At 35.0% G+C, this 19,521-nt stretch overlaps 1 protein-coding gene across 1 annotated transcript; it reads left to right on the plus strand.

Moving 5' to 3' along the window:
* Positions 1–8,391: 8,391 nt before the first annotated feature.
* On the plus strand, positions 8,392–19,316 carry LOC107600371 (cadherin-related family member 5-like). The gene is made up of 14 exons (XM_016292244.1): positions 8,392–8,541; positions 9,606–9,781; positions 10,165–10,227; positions 10,775–10,864; positions 11,231–11,317; positions 14,490–14,594; positions 14,685–14,870; positions 15,628–15,718; positions 15,804–15,901; positions 16,047–16,253; positions 16,586–16,699; positions 17,799–17,865; positions 18,146–18,300; positions 18,465–19,316. Exons 1-14 carry the CDS (start codon positions 8,451–8,453, stop codon positions 19,041–19,043), a joined length of 2,109 nt encoding a protein of 702 aa, XP_016147730.1. The 5' UTR covers positions 8,392–8,450; the 3' UTR covers positions 19,044–19,316.
* Positions 19,317–19,521: the final 205 nt, after the last annotated feature.

Raw genomic sequence — 19,521 nt, forward strand, 5'->3', positions numbered from 1 at the left:
AAACCCAGCTATTGGGTTATTTTGACCCAGCGGTTGGGTTCAAAACAACCCAACCGCTGGGTCTGTCCCTTTTTAACCCAGCATTTTTTAGAGTGTAAAGTGATCTATATTAATTGTGCTCTATTGTCTCATTTTGCAGTATATTTTTATGATATCTCAGTTGCATACATCATTGTGGTTGTCTCATTTCAGAAAAGTAACCATTATAAAATTGACTGTTATTCATCATAAGGTGTAAGTTATTGTACACTCTAAAAAATGCTGGGTTAAATACAACCCACACTCTTAAAAATAAAGGTGCTTCACGATGCCATAGAATAACCTTTTTGTCTAAATGGTTCCATAAAGAACCTTTAACATCTGAAGAACCTTTCTGTTTCACAAAAGGTTCTTTGTGGCGAAAGAAGGTTCTTCAGATTACAAAAACGCAAGAAAGAGATGGTTCTTTAAAGAACCTTTGACTGAATGTAACCAAAAATGGTTCTTCTATGGCATCGCTTGAAGAACCTTTTGAAGCACCTTTATTTTTAAGAGTGCAGTGCTGGGTAAAATAGGGACAAACCCAGCAATTTGGCTGTTTTGACCCAGCGGTTGGGTTAAATGTTTAACCCAACCTTCTGGGTAGTGATCCTACCACTGGGTCAAAACAGCCAAATTGCTGGGTTTGTCCCTATTTTACCCAGCACTGGGTTGTATTTAACCCAGCATTTTTTAGAGTGTAATTTTGCTCTTACTTTAGGATGCAATGTTTACTTTTCTGAAATTAGACAGCCTCAATGACATATACAGCTGACAAATGCGGTGCAGCCTTCCAAATGAGACACAGCAGACATTTAAAGTCTTATGAATCATGAGACCTTTGTGTGAAGAACACACTGAAAATTAAATCATTATTTACTTAAAAATCTCTGGTTAAAAACCCATGCTGAAGCTTTTATTATGGATAGATGTTCGTTGTCCATTATCTGAAAATCTATGTTGTGTTACACCTGTGCAAATTCCACAGTAAAAATAATTACCACTTGTAATGGTATAATGTTCTAAAATATTGATAGCTAACAAAGATTGCAGGTTAAATGTTGTACAATAAACATGTAAAGGTTTGTACAATCTCATTCACACATTTTTGTACAATCTGCTTACGCCCCAGTGACCGTATAGGGTGACAGTTCAATGTCATATCTGGATCTTCTTGTGAAAAGGACATACTTCTCTCTGGTGATGTGTGCAGGACCTCTCCAATTATTTAGTCTGCTTAAACCTGGCCCCTGCAAGCTTGCATTCATCTGCCTCGGCTTTTGAGTGGAACTCCCTCTCTTGCGATAATCCGTCAGACCCAAATGTACATCACAATACGGAAGACAAGATCTATCGCTACTTCAGTTTCATTGGGACTTCAGATAATATCGATGTTATGTTATTGGCATCCTGTTATGCTACAAGTCATTTAGCAGATTATGTGACATAACATACATCAATTACAGAGAAAAATTGTTTTGAGGCAGCAGGGTGTTGAGTGGTCTGCTCACCTATTGGACATAACTCACAGATTATAAATCACTCCTTTCAAGGAGTGAACCTGCAACGTTTGTGTTACCATCCCTGAGCCTTAACCACTAAGTTACATTTTTCTGTGTTATATCAGCTACTGATTATTTACTGAACTATTTCAGTCACTGAAATGCTCATCAACTCTGTATCCTTTAATGGTTAGCTTAGGGCTTGTTTTGAAAGATTGATGTTGCCAACCAATATTTTTACAGTTTATCTGGACAGCATATTACATGCACCCAGTTACTTTAATATAGCAAGAATTTGTGACATCAATGCTAAAACATGTTTGGTCAAACCCTGTCCTAGTTGTCAAGCCAAGTTGGCATGGTTTGGGAGAAAATAGGATTTACCTTATCCTTTCTACAGAAGGACTTGTGAAATGGAGCATGCTGTTTTGAGAAGATTAACACATTGTTGGTATTTGTATTTAAATACTTTGCATCCCCCTAGATTGCAATTCATCACTGTATTTATAAAATATTTACACATTGGCAGATTCCTGAAAATTCATAAATCTTTCATGCTCATAAATTATGCTTATCTATTTTAAACTTCACATGCTCCACTTTATATCTACTCAACTCATCTTCAAGGTTTAGCTGGTTAGCATGAGCAGTTAGCCTCTGCTGGTAGATACTGTAATACGCCGTCTGGCTTAACAGCCATTCAAATCATCAGCGTATTCTGACTTAATAAACTCTTTTCCAAGAAACATTAAATTGCAAACATTCCATTTTATTGTAAACATGGTTTGAAATTAACACCTACTAAGTGTGGGTGAAAATCAACCGTGGCAGTTAATGCTATCAAATCACTATAGCCAATTTGGCGGGTTATGATTACTGTATATTCTATCATAATCCCTACAGAAGTTGCCAACACAAAACAGCATTGCTAATGCACTGGTGAGGAGGCGAGAGGCTAAATTTTAAATGCTACAAGACTTTTGTACAATTTGTAACTTTGCAACTACATGTCAACAGTTATTAGAGTGGAAGTATACTATCTGCGTAAGATCTCCAAACAGTTTATTTTGATGGTCCCTCAACAGACAATCAACTATAAGTAACTTTGCAAGTAGGCCTACATGTCAACTTATTCTACTAACCATAACCCTAACCCTTAGTGTAACATAAAAGTTCATTCATACTCTAATGAGAGTCAGTTGATGTGTAGTTGCAAAGTTACTTACAGACAACAGAATGTCTAAAGGGAACCATCAAATAAATTAAAATTAGTGAAACCCAAAATTCACAATTCAAAATTTCCTGTGTCGTTTCCCTCTACTTTGCTGTTCTTCTGTAATTCTATCCCACACTACAATTCTTTGATTGCCATAAAACCTAAATCTAACAGTTCTTCACTTCAGTCTAATATTTAGCATTTATGTCTAGTTATGTCTCTTTTCTTTGTATATCTCTTTCTTTGCACTTCAGTCTCCTATCTCATTTCCTTTTACGCCCACATGAGTTGGTACCTATAAAAATGTAACACCTAATCCCATTATCTGAATCCTATATATCATTTGTAATATTTAATTCAAGATATCTGCTCTACTTTCAGTATGTTCTCAGCGTTAACCCTATGTTAGCACAACACTAACTCTAACATATAAATCTGGGGAACATATGAATGAACCCTGGGAACATCGGAATTAACCTGTTAAGAATGTTCTGCGGTCCCTTGAACCAAGAAGGCAGATTTGAGATTACTTGCATACTTTCAAGGTCCTGTTCCAGCTTAGCCCTCTGCATGAATGGGAATGCTACGGATTTCTCCAGGTATAGATAGATCTCCTTGAGTCAACTCACTCATTACTTTAAGCCTGCACAGCACTGACCTCTGCCGGTGAACGAAAAACTTGCAGTTAAAATGGCCTTGCATCAAGTGTGCCTAGCTCACTTCCTGAAAATTAAAGCCAGAACTCTTTGATCGCTCCCTGGTGGCTGGCTGCAGTATACGTTTTCCCAACTCTCCATGTAGAGTTTTCCCAAAGATCGTTTCCATAATTTTAGGTAATTCTTATCACGCTGATGTGTGTTCAAGTGTTCCTTTTTCTAATAAGTTTACTTTTAGTTATTTGAAGCTATAAAAATCAATCAAATTAAATCAGCATCAACAAAATCCATCTTACCATTGAATACAATTACAATTACAAGTGCATAAATAATGTTATTATTGATGTTTTATATATAACATTTTGAATATAAATGAAATGTTGGGGAAACATTTTTAATGTTACTATGATATATGAAACTGCAATAGTTGGTGGCAAGTCTTAATAATTGAATCATAGAATCATTGATTCAACTGATTTATTCAAACCCGCTGATTCATTCATGAATGAAGAAAATGACCACTGTCTTAATGAATGGGTCATTGAGTTGGTCATGGGTTGTTGTTCAAAAACGCAAAGGCAAGCTTCACTATTACAGCATATTATATTTTGTAACACTGTTCTTAAAATATATATCTAAACCCTTATAAATCTGAAAACACTGAAACTTAAATTGGTCTTCTAAAAATTGTATTTAATTATTTTTTAATAAATGGTGCAACCTTTAACTCTTTTCAGTGATTTTTTTTTCTATAAGTTTGAACACTTTTTAATTTTACTTGTATATTTTTAATTTGTTTTAATAGGACCGGTTGTAATGGTTTAAATATTTGTTATTTTTATATCTCAGTGACCAAGTCATTTATAAAGTATAGAAATGGTGAAACTGTTTTGAGAGAAGCATTATATTAGCCTGTAATTCTTTCAGAAACCTTGCAAAACAATGCAGCCTAGCTCTGCTGTGCAAGGCCTGCTCAAGCAAATCCATGACAGCAGCACACATCTACATGGCTGCACAATGTGTCTGCTTCATGTGACACTGTGTTCTGTTGTTCCCACACAGAGAAGCAGTGGGGGTGGCAGAGGGGCTTCTTCTTGTTTGTCTCCAAACATGTATTATAGCAGCTAATGTCACGGTCGCATGTGGCGGAGAAGAGCTCTGATTGGCTTGGAGGGAGGCAAAATATTTTCAAGGAAATTAATTAAGTACTATCAACAAATAGGCTAAAATAAATAGCACACTGCATAAAGAGGATGTGTTCTCTTACTCTCAGACTTGGTCAGAGCTGATCAGTGGCACACATTATTGCATAAGACTTCAGAATACAGTCGGGCCAGTACTTTCACACATCACAGAATCTGAAATCAGAACACTTAAATGTGTAGTGCAGCAATGATTACTAGTGCTGATATATGGTAGATCTCTCATCAAAAAAATATGATCTACACTAGTCCAAAATTTGGAATAATTAAGATTTATTTTTAATGTTTTTGAAAGAAGTCTCTTATGCTCACCAAGGCTGCATTTAAAAAATACTATACTGAAATATTATTGCAATTTAAAATAACAGTTTTGTATTTGAATATATTTAAAAAATGAAAAAGAAACATTTCTTAAATCACTACAGTTTTTTAACCATGATACACTACCATTCAAAAATGTGATAAATAATAATAATAATACTTTTATTGTGCTCACCAAGGCTGCATTTAAAAAATACTATACTGAAATATTATTGCAATTTAAAATAACAGTTTTGTATTTGAATATATTTAAAAAATGAAAAAGAAACATTTCTTAAATCACTACAGTTTTTTAACCATGATACACTACCATTCAAAAATGTGATAAATAATAATAATAATACTTTTATTCAGCAAGGTCGTGTTATTGATCAAAAGGGACAGTAAAGACCTTTATAATGTTTCAAAAGATTTCTATTTCAAATAAATTCATTTTATTCTTTCTAGTCATCAAGAAAAAATACAAAATATATTACATTTTAAAATATACTCAGATAGAAAACAGTTATTTTAAATGATAATAATATTTCACATTATTACTGTTTTTACTGTAATTCTGATCAATGCAATGCAGCCTTGGTGAGCATAAGAGACTTTAAATACTGAGCATGTGTCCTTCAATACTGCATATACAGGTGCATCTCAATAAATTAGAATATCGTGGAAAAGTTCATTTATTTCAGTAATTCAACTCAAATTGTGAAACTCGTGTATTAAATAAATTCAATGCACACAGACTGAAGTAGTTTAAGTCTTTGGTTCTTTTAATTGTGATGATTTTGTCTCACATTTAACAAAAACCCACCAATTCACTATCTCAATAAATTAGAATATGTTGACATGCCAATCAGCTAATCAACTCAAAACACCTGCAAAGGTTTCCTGAGCCTTCAAAATGGTCTCTCAGTTTGGTTCACTAGGCTACACAATCATGGGGAAGACTGCTGATCTGACAGTTGTCCAGAAGACAATCATTGACACCCTTCACAAGGAGGGTAAGCCACAAACATTCATTGCCAAAGTTCAAAAACGCAAAGGCAAGCTTCACTATTACAGCATATTATATTTTGTAACACTGTTCTTAAAATATATATCTAAACCCTTATAAATCTGAAAACACTGAAACTTAAATTGGTCTTCTAAAAATTGTATTTAATTATTTTTTAATAAATGGTGCAACCTTTAACTCTTTTCAGTGATTTTTTTTTCTATAAGTTTGAACACTTTTTAATTTTACTTGTATATTTTTAATTTGTTTTAATAGGACCGGTTGTAATGGTTTAAATATTTGTTATTTTTATATCTCAGTGACCAAGTCATTTATAAAGTATAGAAATGGTGAAACTGTTTTGAGAGAAGCATTATATTAGCCTGTAATTCTTTCAGAAACCTTGCAAAACAATGCAGCCTAGCTCTGCTGTGCAAGGCCTGCTCAAGCAAATCCATGACAGCAGCACACATCTACATGGCTGCACAATGTGTCTGCTTCATGTGACACTGTGTTCTGTTGTTCCCACACAGAGAAGCAGTGGGGGTGGCAGAGGGGCTTCTTCTTGTTTGTCTCCAAACATGTATTATAGCAGCTAATGTCACGGTCGCATGTGGCGGAGAAGAGCTCTGATTGGCTTGGAGGGAGGCAAAATATTTTCAAGGAAATTAATTAAGTACTATCAACAAATAGGCTAAAATAAATAGCACACTGCATAAAGAGGATGTGTTCTCTTACTCTCAGACTTGGTCAGAGCTGATCAGTGGCACACATTATTGCATAAGACTTCAGAATACAGTCGGGCCAGTACTTTCACACATCACAGAATCTGAAATCAGAACACTTAAATGTGTAGTGCAGCAATGATTACTAGTGCTGATATATGGTAGATCTCTCATCAAAAAAATATGATCTACACTAGTCCAAAATTTGGAATAATTAAGATTTATTTTTAATGTTTTTGAAAGAAGTCTCTTATGCTCACCAAGGCTGCATTTAAAAAATACTATACTGAAATATTATTGCAATTTAAAATAACAGTTTTGTATTTGAATATATTTAAAAAATGAAAAAGAAACATTTCTTAAATCACTACAGTTTTTTAACCATGATACACTACCATTCAAAAATGTGATAAATAATAATAATAATACTTTTATTCAGCAAGGTCGTGTTATTGATCAAAAGGGACAGTAAAGACCTTTATAATGTTTCAAAAGATTTCTATTTCAAATAAATTCATTTTATTCTTTCTAGTCATCAAGAAAAAATACAAAATATATTACATTTTAAAATATACTCAGATAGAAAACAGTTATTTTAAATGATAATAATATTTCACATTATTACTGTTTTTACTGTAATTCTGATCAATGCAATGCAGCCTTGGTGAGCATAAGAGACTTTAAATACTGAGCATGTGTCCTTCAATACTGCATATACAGGTGCATCTCAATAAATTAGAATATCGTGGAAAGTTCATTTATTTCAGTAATTCAACTCAAATTGTGAAACTCGTGTATTAAATAAATTAAATGCAAGATGAGCTGAAGGCCACTGTCAAAGAAACCTGGGCTTCCATACCACCTCAGCAGTGCCACAAACTGATCACCTCCATGCCACACCGAATTGAGGCAGTAATTAAAGCAAAAGGAGCCCCTACCAAGTATTGAGTACATGTACAGTAAATGAACATACTTTCCAGAAGGCCAGCAATTCACTAAAAATGTTTTTTATTGGTCTTATGAAGTATTCTAATTTGTTGAGATAGTGAATTGGTGGGTTTTTGTTAAATGTGAGCCAAAATCATCACAATTAAAAGAACCAAAGACTTAAACTACTTCAGTCTGTGTGCATTGAATTTATTTAATACACGAGTTTCACAATTTGAGTTGAATTACTGAAATGAACTTTTCCATGACATTCTAATTTATTGAGATGCACCTGTAGATCGCAGGATTTTTTTAAAAATCTCATACTGTAGACTTTACAATTATTCTAAAATGTGGAGAAGAGTTACAATATAGAATGCAATACAGTAAATGTGTCTAAATGTTTGGTTGATATCTCATTATTAGTATTAAAAAACTAAAGCACTGATCAAAGATTCCTAAGTAGTGACAGATTAACTAATTATTATTATTATTAGTATTATTATTATATAATTTCTCACCACATTTCTTTTGTAATTTCACTTTTTATGAATCCAGTGTTGCATAAAGATTTCATTTACAGTCATCTGGATAGACAGTAATTTAAGTGTATTTCACGTTATCAGATTTCACACGGCCTCCCGTTCCATGGTGTTTCCACTAATACAAAATGATCTCTCAAAAACAGATGCAAGTATTTGGGTGGGAAGGAGCAGTCCACTTCTGGCAAGCTCTTTAGGCAATATATGACTGTAAGATGAAGTCACAAACATTGCGACTGGAGTCAACTCCCACTCATCGGCCAGCACAGTCAATGCTTTATGTGAAGAAGTGCCAGCTGGTGCCACGGTCTCATAGTCCTCCATACTTATTTGTGTGCATCAGAACCTGGGAAATGGACATAATATTTAAGCGTAAATCCATAACTGCCATCTTTGGGTGTTTATTTGCATTATTCCTTCACAAAATCTGCATTGCTGATAAAAGTAAGTAACTCTTGTTTCAGTTTTTAGATTTAAGTATTTGCTAAACTATTGTCAGCAACGCTATTGTGTCGGTACGGCATGTGTCAGTCTCTTTTTGTGGGTATTTTTATGATGTAAGTAATTTCAGTTTAGTCAGTGGCAATAAAAAGATGCCATGTCTGTTCATTGTCATTTTCTACAGACGACAGGAATGCAGAGCTTCAAAATATTGTCCTACATACAGTATATTGTATCATCACAGAAAATAAACTGCCCCTCAAAAGCTTTAATGTGCTATAAAAACTGCTTTGTACAATTTCGAAAAAAAAACAGCATTTGGAGTTTATATTGATATGTTTACACAATTCAAGAATAAATATGTGCAAATTAAAATAGTCAATTGAATTTATTTAAAAAAAATTTAACACTACAATCAGATTCAGAAAGTTAAATTGACATGCTGAACTGAGTATCATATATCTGTGCATACACATTTATACATGCACACAACAAAGATATCGTATTAATGTATTATCTGTAAAATATGCATTTCTACAACAAAATATTTTCATTATTGTATTTTATTATATTATGACAAAACATTTTTGTAATATCTGCTAGGTAAGAAAATGGTAATATGTGACCCTGGACCACAAAACCAGTCATAAGGGTCAATTTTTTTAAATTGAGATTTATATATCATTTGAAAGCTGAATAAATAAGCCTTCCATTGATGTATGGATTGTTAGGATAGAACAATATGTGGCCGATATACAACTATATGAAAATCTGGAATCTGAGGGTGCAAAAAAAAATAAAAATACTGAGAAAATCGCCTTTAAATGAAGTTCTTAGCAATGCATATTATTAATCAAAAATTAAGTTTTTTTTTATATATATTTATGGTAGGAAATTTACAAAATATCTTCATGGAACATTATCTTTACTTAATATCCTAATGATTTTTGGCATAAAAGAAAAATCGATCATTTTGACCCATACAATGTTTTTTTGGCTATTGCTACAAATATAGCGACTTAAGCGGGTTTGTGCTCCAGGGTCACATATTTGTTTTCTCTCTGCAGTTTGTACAGTCCCCTCAGAGCCTGTGACAATTAAAGAAAATAACACAGCTGATACAGTTGTTGTCCGTATTAACACATCAACAAAGGATGTAACGCTGAATCTCACGGAGAACCCTTGGAATGCCTTCGATCTGAGAGGTTCAGAACTGATAGCAAAGAAAGGCCTGGACTTTGAAGTATGTTTATTTCATGACTTTCCATTGTCTTGTGCCAATTTGAGTAACAAGGCTATGATGACACTATTGGAAAATCTAGCTAAACCCAGCTTAAGATGATAGCTATGTTTACATGGTTTCTAGCTGGTCATTCATGGTCCTTATCTGATCCAAATTGATTTAGATAATGGTTAATCAGCCACACTAAATGACAGCGGACCTGATTTAAACCTGGTGGTAGACCAAACTGGACCAGCAACAAACCAGCACCAGCTTGACCATCTTAAACTGATATGACTTTGATTTAACATGACTTGGTTTAACACTGGACTACTCATGAAATACATAATGAAAGATCACAGAAGTTTGATCCTAACTTCAGTTTATATTAAATTGTTTTCCAGACACTTTCAGGTCCTGAAGAACTAACTGTCCAGATCCGATGTAATAAAACTGGCCACAGAAGTGTAAGTTACTCAGAACTGCAATTACAAGTATGGATTCTATGCAGATGAATGCAAAGCAAAAAACAAAAGCATTACATAATAAATGAACCCATGTGTCATTTAATTGAAAGAAAAATAGCACAAGCACACTTTTAAAGCACTTTTTAAGGCTTTAAATGACAAAATAATATAAATACTCCACAGAATGAACAAACAAACAAATAAATAAATCACTACTTGGATTTCAATGAACTACATCTGTGATTGCTCCATTAGGATACCTGAGTGACTTCATATATTCACTAAAAATTCCATCTGATTAAATCTGAAACCATCTGATTTAAAGTAATTGCAAGAATGGTTCAGAAAAGTGTAGACTGGTGTGAGATAAGCTCTAGCATTTATCATTTGTTTGCAGATGCCACTTGGTAATATGTTATCTAATGTAATGACATCCAATGTTCCAGTCCTTTTGGGGGGTCACTGTTATATCGAGGATTACTATAGTAGTTATTTTGTTGTTGTTCATTTTTAGCATTTCATATTAATTTGTACATTGTATCTACAGATCACTCTGACTGTGATTGTTCGTGTTGTGAATGTCAATGACAACCCTCCATCATTTGACAAGAGCCAGTATGCACTTGACGTAAATGAGGTGAGAGCATATTGTTATTCAACATTTGTCCTAGTAGGACATGTTTTAAATAATTGTTTGTCCTGGAACAACATTCCCAACAACCAATCAATCCAAACCCAATTTTAGAGATAAGGTTCAACTTAAGCTTAAACAACATTCATATTAAACAAACAAACAAAAAAAAACATTCAGGGGTAGTTTAGGGATGGGTCATTTTTATATAAATGTTGTTAGGACCAGCAAAACTTGTTGATCAAAGTATATGTTCTTCTTGGCAAAATCATGATTGCATACATTGTAAGTTAAGTCAGACAGCTTGTTCACTGTCAAAGTGAGGATGTTGCCATTCTAGTCCATTAATGCTGCATTTTGTGTGTTGCATAGCTCACACCAGTTAATACCAGCATTGCCCTGATTGAAGCAATAGATGATGATTCTGAGGTTCTGTATTATTCTATGGAACCAACTGTGGTAAGTAATCAATTCCTTTTCTCTATTGAGAAGATAAAAAATATATATATTTCAGGAATAGTTTACCCCCAAAATAAGTGCGTCATCATTCTCTAATCCTCATGTTATTCCAAACCCATATGAGTTTGTTCTGTAGACAACAACAAGAGAAGTTGAGCAGAATGTCCAAGCTGCTCTTTTTCATACACTGAAAGTACCAGAGCCAGAAGCTGTCAAGCTCCAAAAAGGACAAAATCATAAAAGCATCATAAACATGGCTGGTGTGCTGTTTGAAGTCATATGCTAGCTTTGTGTGAAGATCAGACTGAAGCTTAAAGGTTCACACAAAAATGAAAATTCAACCATCAGTTTCTCACCCACATATCATTCCAAATCCATAAGACTTTGTACATCTTCAAAAGACAAATTAAGATATTTGAATGAAATCGGAGAGGTTTCTGACCTTGCATTGAAAGGGTCATTAACCTAAAACTTCAGCTTGGGTAAATCCTTCAAAAAGTTCATAACGACATAGTAAACATAATCCATATGAATTGAATTTAATCCATGTTTTTTGGAGATGCCAATTTGAGTAACAAGGCTATGATGACACTATTGGAAAATCTAGCTAAACCCAGCTTAAGATGATAGCTATGTTTACATGGTTTCTAGCTGGTCATTCATGGTCCTTATCTGATCCAAATTGATTTAGATAATGGTTAATCAGCCACACTAAATGACAGCGGACCTGATTTAAACCTGGTGGTAGACCAAACTGGACCAGCAACAAACCAGCACCAGCTTGACCATCTTAAACTGATATGACTTTGATTTAACATGACTTGGTTTAACACTGGACTACTCATGAAATACATAATGAAAGATCACAGAAGTTTGATCCTAACTTCAGTTTATATTAAATTGTTTTCCAGACACTTTCAGGTCCTGAAGAACTAACTGTCCAGATCCGATGTAATAAAACTGGCCACAGAAGTGTAAGTTACTCAGAACTGCAATTACAAGTATGGATTCTATGCAGATGAATGCAAAGCAAAAAACAAAAGCATTACATAATAAATGAACCCATGTGTCATTTAATTGAAAGAAAAATAGCACAAGCACACTTTTTAAGGCTTTAAATGACAAAATAATATAAATACTCCACAGAATGAACAAACAAACAAATAAATAAATCACTACTTGGATTTCAATGAACTACATCTGTGATTGCTCCATTAGGATACCTGAGTGACTTCATATATTCACTAAAAATTCCATCTGATTAAATCTGAAACCATCTGATTTAAAGTAATTGCAAGAATGGTTCAGAAAAGTGTAGACTGGTGTGAGATAAGCTCTAGCATTTATCATTTGTTTGCAGATGCCACTTGGTAATATGTTATCTAATGTAATGACATCCAATGTTCCAGTCCTTTTGGGGGGTCACTGTTATATCGAGGATTACTATAGTAGTTATTTTGTTGTTGTTCATTTTTAGCATTTCATATTAATTTGTACATTGTATCTACAGATCACTCTGACTGTGATTGTTCGTGTTGTGAATGTCAATGACAACCCTCCATCATTTGACAAGAGCCAGTATGCACTTGACGTAAATGAGGTGAGAGCATATTGTTATTCAACATTTGTCCTAGTAGGACATGTTTTAAATAATTGTTTGTCCTGGAACAACATTCCCAACAACCAATCAATCCAAACCCAATTTTAGAGATAAGGTTCAACTTAAGCTTAAACAACATTCATATTAAACAAACAAACAAAAAAAACATTCAGGGGTAGTTTAGGGATGGGTCATTTTTATATAAATGTTGTTAGGACCAGCAAAACTTGTTGATCAAAGTATATGTTCTTCTTGGCAAAATCATGATTGCATACATTGTAAATTAAGTCAGACAGCTTGTTCACTGTCAAAGTGAGGATGTTGCCATTCTAGTCCATTAATGCTGCATTTTGTGTGTTGCATAGCTCACACCAGTTAATACCAGCATTGCCCTGATTGAAGCAATAGATGATGATTCTGAGGTTCTGTATTATTCTATGGAACCAACTGTGGTAAGTAATCAATTCCTTTTCTCTATTGAGAAGATAAAAAATATATATATTTCAGGAATAGTTTACCCCCAAAATAAGTGCGTCATCATTCTCTAATCCTCATGTTATTCCAAACCCATATGAGTTTGTTCTGTAGACAACAACAAGAGAAGTTGAGCAGAATGTCCAAGCTGCTCTTTTTCATACACTGAAAGTACCAGAGCCAGAAGCTGTCAAGCTCCAAAAAGGACAAAATCATAAAAGCATCATAAACATGGCTGGTGTGCTGTTTGAAGTCATATGCTAGCTTTGTGTGAAGATCAGACTGAAGCTTAAAGGTTCACACAAAAATGAAAATTCAACCATCAGTTTCTCACCCACATATCATTCCAAATCCATAAGACTTTGTACATCTTCAAAAGACAAATTAAGATATTTGAATGAAATCGGAGAGGTTTCTGACCTTGCATTGAAAGGGTCATTAACCTAAAACTTCAGCTTGGGTAAATCCTTCAAAAAGTTCATAACGACATAGTAAACATAATCCATATGAATTGAATTTAATCCATGTTTTTTGGAGAAAAAAAACACACACAAAATTGCTGTATATGATGAACATATATAGTGAATAATGTAGGCTTTTATTCACATATAAACATTGATCAACACTCATAGAACACATCAAATATGGTAAATGCAAGCTTAAACATGCACGCTTGCAACCTTGTCTCTTCAGAAGTCTTGGGCTAAACCACTCGATTCATATGGATAAAATCTATATTAGCTTTTGAAGCATCAAAGTTGTGAGTGAATGGACATTCAATAAAACGACTGAAAAAAACAACAACTGAGAATTTAGAGCTCCCTGCTGAAAAAAAAACAGCATATGCTGGTTAGGTATGTTTTGAAGCATGGCTGCTGGTTTGAGCTGGTTTAAGCTGGTCATGTGCTGGTCCTAAGCTGGTCCTAAGCAACTAGCTCCAGCTCATGACCAGCTAAGGACCAGCTCAAACAGCAGCTTCAAAACGTACCTAACCAGCATATGCTGTTGGTTTCAGCAGGACTGTTGGTTTGAAACAGTAAATGACATTATTTGCATACTTGCTTGGACTATTCCTTTAATATAAACATTTCTTTACAGAACAGATACTTCAGACTTGAGACCATGTATACACCAAACATCCTTGTGAACAAGGTTTTAGATTACGATGTCATCCAACAGGTGACACTGATCTTGTATGTGCAGGTATGTCAAAATTGTTTCATTTGAATGTGATAATTGCAGAAATTCTCTCCTGATCTCACGCATAACACAAACAATTCTTGACTCTTACAGGATACTCCACCGCCATCACAACTGGTTGAACACTCTTTCACAGCTTCAGCAACCATCGTCGTCAATATTATAGACATTGATAACCGTCCTCCCTGGTTTCAACCATGCACAAGAGTAACCATTGGTAATGCCAAAATCTGCCTGAGCCTGGGCTACAGGGGCAGGGCGAACTTAACAGAGAAACAGGTACATTTTCATTAATATTATGACCATGGCAACAGTTCACCCCCCAAAAATGCAAATTTGCTGAATAGTTGCTTACCCTTAGGCAATCCAAGATATAGACGAGTTTGTTTCTTCATCAGAACAGATTTGGAGAAATTTTGCATTACATTACTTGCTCACCAATGGATCCCCTGCCGTGAATGGGTGCCGTCAGAATGAGAGTTCAAACTGCTGATACAAACATCACAAAGTAATCAACCAACTCCAGTTCATCAATTAACATTTTGTGAAGTGAAAAGCTGCATGTTTATCATAAATCTATCATTACAACGTTTTTGTCATCGCTTCGGGCTAAAATACGAGTCCTCTATCCATAATATTGATTTCTCCAGTTAAAAAGGTGTTTAGTCTGAATCAGGGGAGAAATAAAGTAGAAGTGATAGTTTAAAGTTAAAACACCTTAATGATGGATTTGTTTCTTGTAAACAGGCAGCTTTTTTGCTTCACAAGACTTTAATTGATGTGCTGGAGTCTTGTAGGTCATTGTGATGTTTTTATCAGTTGTTTGAACTCTCATTCTGATGGCACCCATTCACTGCAGAGGATCCATTGGTGAGCAAGTGACGTAATGCTAAATTTCTCCAAATCTGTTCCCATGAAGAAACAAACTAATTTAAGTCTTGGATGGCCTGAGGGCCTGAGATTTTGAGGTGAACTATACCTTTAATAAACGCAATGGTGTGTGTTGAAATGATACATACTAGATTGATATTTCCAGGATGGAGCCTTGCAATTGCAGCCAGGTCCAGTGTATGCCAGAGATGGAGATAAAAGCATAAATGAAGAGATAAGCTATAAAATTGTTCGAGGTATTAAAGCATTTTTCCTAACATAACTGTTATTCCTACACACTCAATGTTCAACATGAACACAATTATTTCTGTAATTGTCTAGGAAATGAGGACAACATATTTCAGATTGATGAGAAATCTGGAAACATATCCATGCTGAAACCAGCCGATATAGCTGGCCCTATATCTCTCTTAGTTTTGGTGAGTTTCTTGTGCATATTCTGAAGACTTTGAGAAGTTTAGTCTACATATGCTTCCTCGTGATATCTGGTTGGGTCTGAGAGCAAATATAATTTTGACTGCTTAATTTTGATAATAGCAACCTTCCTTTATCTGTCCTTCCCAGGCTTCCCAGGTAGTAAATAGAGATCAGTTTGCCACCACTTCAGTCACTATTGATGTAATGAAAAAGAGCCGAAATGCTCCAAGGTTTGAGAAGGACCGATATGAAGGGTATGTTTATAGTAATTCAGGGCCTGAAAACATGGTGCTAAGGGACAGGACATCCAACAGACCCATCAGAGTCAGAGCAAGGGATGAAGATTTCGCGAGTGTAAGTTTTACTTACTTTTTACTTTTATGCAGACATTGTACTGTGATTTACCCATGTGACCTTAGAGCTACATCCTTGATGGTTTTGGAATAACATCAGTTTTTAGGTTTAGGGTTGATGTTAGGACTGGGGTTGGGGCTTAAGCAACGTTCATACCAACTTATCACTCCCCACAGATTTTAAAGCTAATTAATGGTTAGATTTGGGGGTAATATTTGTTTGAGAGAAATGTTTTGATCAAGGATAAATATCCTACTTGGCAACATTATGGTCACCCATAAAGACTGAATATATTTAATAAGAGAATGCCAGTTTCTCCCTTTATTTTTCAGGGAATCAATCCTGACGTAAGATATGAAGTGCAATATAGCAGCTATGTTAATATCACAACAGATGGGTTTATACTTTTGAAGAAAGCCGTTCGGACAGATTCCTTTGCTTTGCAGGCAAGTAAATATGTTTTGCTGCATCTATTTTGAGAATATTTTAACCACTAGTTGATAGTAGTTGTTTGCACATGAAATCTGTATATTTTTTTGATCTTTTTATTGAAATACTGGTCAAACTTTATATTGGCAATTTACTACACTAGAAAAATTGTGCAGGACTTACTTTGAAACAGGTTTCACTCTGACTGAGAGTTTTTCACTTGCTAGTAAATTTCACAAAGAATTACAAAGAAACTGCGAGTAACATATTGAATTAAACCATTTTTTTAAGTGGAAAGACTGAAATAGTATTTTCTTGTAAAACAGAATGTAATAATTTTTGTTTTATTTACAACTTCGAAAAATACTTTTTACAATGTATACTTATAGAAAAAGAAAAGAAAAGAAATGTATTTGATATAATGCAGTTGTGTTTATTTTGTATTGCCAAACACTTGCTGATATTGAGGTTGGATATGGGAAAGATTAGGGACAAGTTTTGTGGTATGGGTAGGTTTAAGGGTGGGTTGGGATAACTATAGTGTAATTACAGAACTTAATTACAGATACAGTTTTTTGCATGTTGGTATTGAAACATAAATTAAAGTACAATGTAAATGCATGTATGCACACAATAAATGCATTGTATGAAATAATTACTTTAAATGTTTGTATATAGCAGTTAAATGCATTTAATATAAAGTGGGTCCAAGAGACTTTGTCACTGAAGACACTGCTGTCAGTGTTAAGGCTAAAATCTTCAAAACCTGAATTTGAAAATTCAGTCATACTGTATTTTAGGTACTGTAGCCTTTATTATTAGGTACCAACATTAAATGCCTACATGACTATGGATTTACTGCATTCTTGTTGTTCTGGAAAATTCCCACATACTGCTACGGCTAGGGTTAGGTTTATAGGGGTTAGAGTTTAGGTTAAGGGTTGGGTTACGGTTGGAGTAATGCTAACAGTGTAACTACAAATGTTAATTAAAGTACTTCAAACGCACAAACTTGTATGTACAGTACATAGTAAGTATACTGTATCTAATGGTTAGGTACATTGTAACTAATGCTACTTATAAAGTGTGACTAAAAATTATTTATTTTGTCACCAGCTTCGGGCAGTGGATGTGTCTACTGGTGAGACAGGGACAGCTAGTCTTTCTGTGACTGTAGTACCATGTAAGTTATACTTCAAAAAAGTTTCCTATAAAGTTTAACCCAGGGGTGTCCAATCCTGCTTCTGGATGGTCACTTTCCTGCAGAATTTAGTTCCAACCAGCTCCAACACACTTGCATTGAAGTTTATCATGAAGACGTTGATTAGCTAAACTTTGCTGGAAGTTGGGCTTCCAGGAGCATGACTGGACACCCCTTCTTTAAGTGTTAAGTGTTAAGATTCCAATATTTTTTTCTGCATGTTACCCGTCTAATTTTTCTCTTTGCACACCCACCATATCAGCAGTGGGGGTCCAGTCGCCTGACGAAGGGTACCGTGCAGGGGACATGGCTTTGCTGGGCTTTGTGATGGCTGCGTTACTGGTGCTTTGCCTCATTGTGATTGGCTATCTGATATCCCGTGTCAAGAAGGGGAATCCTGATGCATTCAAGTCTGAGGTCAGCATCTTCTCATCAAAGCTCAGTGAGTCCAGCTCTGAGTGTCCACTTTGTAAAAGAAATTATGCTTAAGAAAAAGTTCCATAAGAACGCCGTAATCATGTACTACAGCAGGTAAAATGCAGCTCATGAAATTGTGAGATTAACCCTCTGCCCTCATTCAGTGTTTAGGGCCATGCTTGAAGTTTACTCAGCCCCCTAACAGGCCAAGTCCAAGAGATAGCATGCAGTTCACCAATGATGGTTTCTTGAATGAAGGAGACACAGGGAGATCCAGATCCAAGCGAGCTGAACTGAGAGAAAGAAGACTGGATGTAGTTCAAGCACCGAGGGTGCGAGTGATACCTCGCGAGAGACAGAGGCACTGCAGCTCCTGTGGACTCCAGACGCATACCAACCATTCACACCATAGTCCTGCCGTCCAAGCCAGAGGAAAGGCGAATAAGCATAAAGTAAAATCCATTCTGGCTAAAGACAGGAAGAAGGATGACAGACAAAAGACCGTTTGGTTCAAGGAGAGCGAGGATTCTTCAGACATCGAGGTGGAGATCATCCCTGACACCATAGGGCTTAAGCCTGAAGAGGACATGGAGAAAGTCGAAGGAGATTTTGCTTCCCCTCAACTGGAAGACAGTGAAATGGAACTGGGGGAGTTGACAATGCTGAATGTACAGGACTTGAGTAGCAGGGAAACAGCGATTTCTGATAGTAGAGGACTGAACACAGAACGAAGAGATCAGTGAGGATCTCAGAAGCTCTTGCTCAGTAAAACTAGAGCTCTTTGCTCATCAGAGACTGAATTCATTTTCTCAAGTTCCCATGAGTTTTGAAATAATGTATCTTTGTGAAAATAAAACCTGGTTCAGTTCAGACATAATTAATCGCAAAATACTGACACATTTATTCATATTTGTAAATAATGAGTCCATTATGATATGCATTTTTCCATTGTGTGATAAGCGTGCTAAACTAATATGCAAACGTGTTGATGTAATATGTCTATAATTTCAGAAAACAATACTTAGAATTTAATTTTGGCTTTCTGCTTTATTTAATGTCAGCTGTGTCTGTGCATAATACATTGTGAAATAGAGTATTTTGTATCATTATGTAAATTATGTGGAAAACATCTAGAATAAAGCAAATCTGAAAGTAGTATCCAGACTTGATGTGGTGCCTGACAAAAGAATATAAAAGACAAAACCAAATTAATTGATATAT

This window comes from Sinocyclocheilus grahami, unplaced genomic scaffold (genome assembly GCF_001515645.1).
Source record: "Sinocyclocheilus grahami isolate Dianchi unplaced genomic scaffold, SAMN03320097.WGS_v1.1 scaffold282.1, whole genome shotgun sequence".
Lineage (NCBI taxonomy): Eukaryota > Metazoa > Chordata > Actinopteri > Cypriniformes > Cyprinidae > Sinocyclocheilus > Sinocyclocheilus grahami.

Coding starts and splice junctions, on each gene's coding strand:
- LOC107600371 (XM_016292244.1), top strand. CDS start 8,451: ATGGACATAATATTTAAGCGTAAATCCATAACTGCCATCTTTGGGTGT. Junction 10,865..11,230: donor ATGCACTTGACGTAAATGAG/GTGAGAGCATAT, acceptor TGTGTTGCATAG/CTCACACCAGTTAATACCAG. Junction 16,254..16,585: donor GGGATGAAGATTTCGCGAGT/GTAAGTTTTACT, acceptor TTTATTTTTCAG/GGAATCAATCCTGACGTAAG.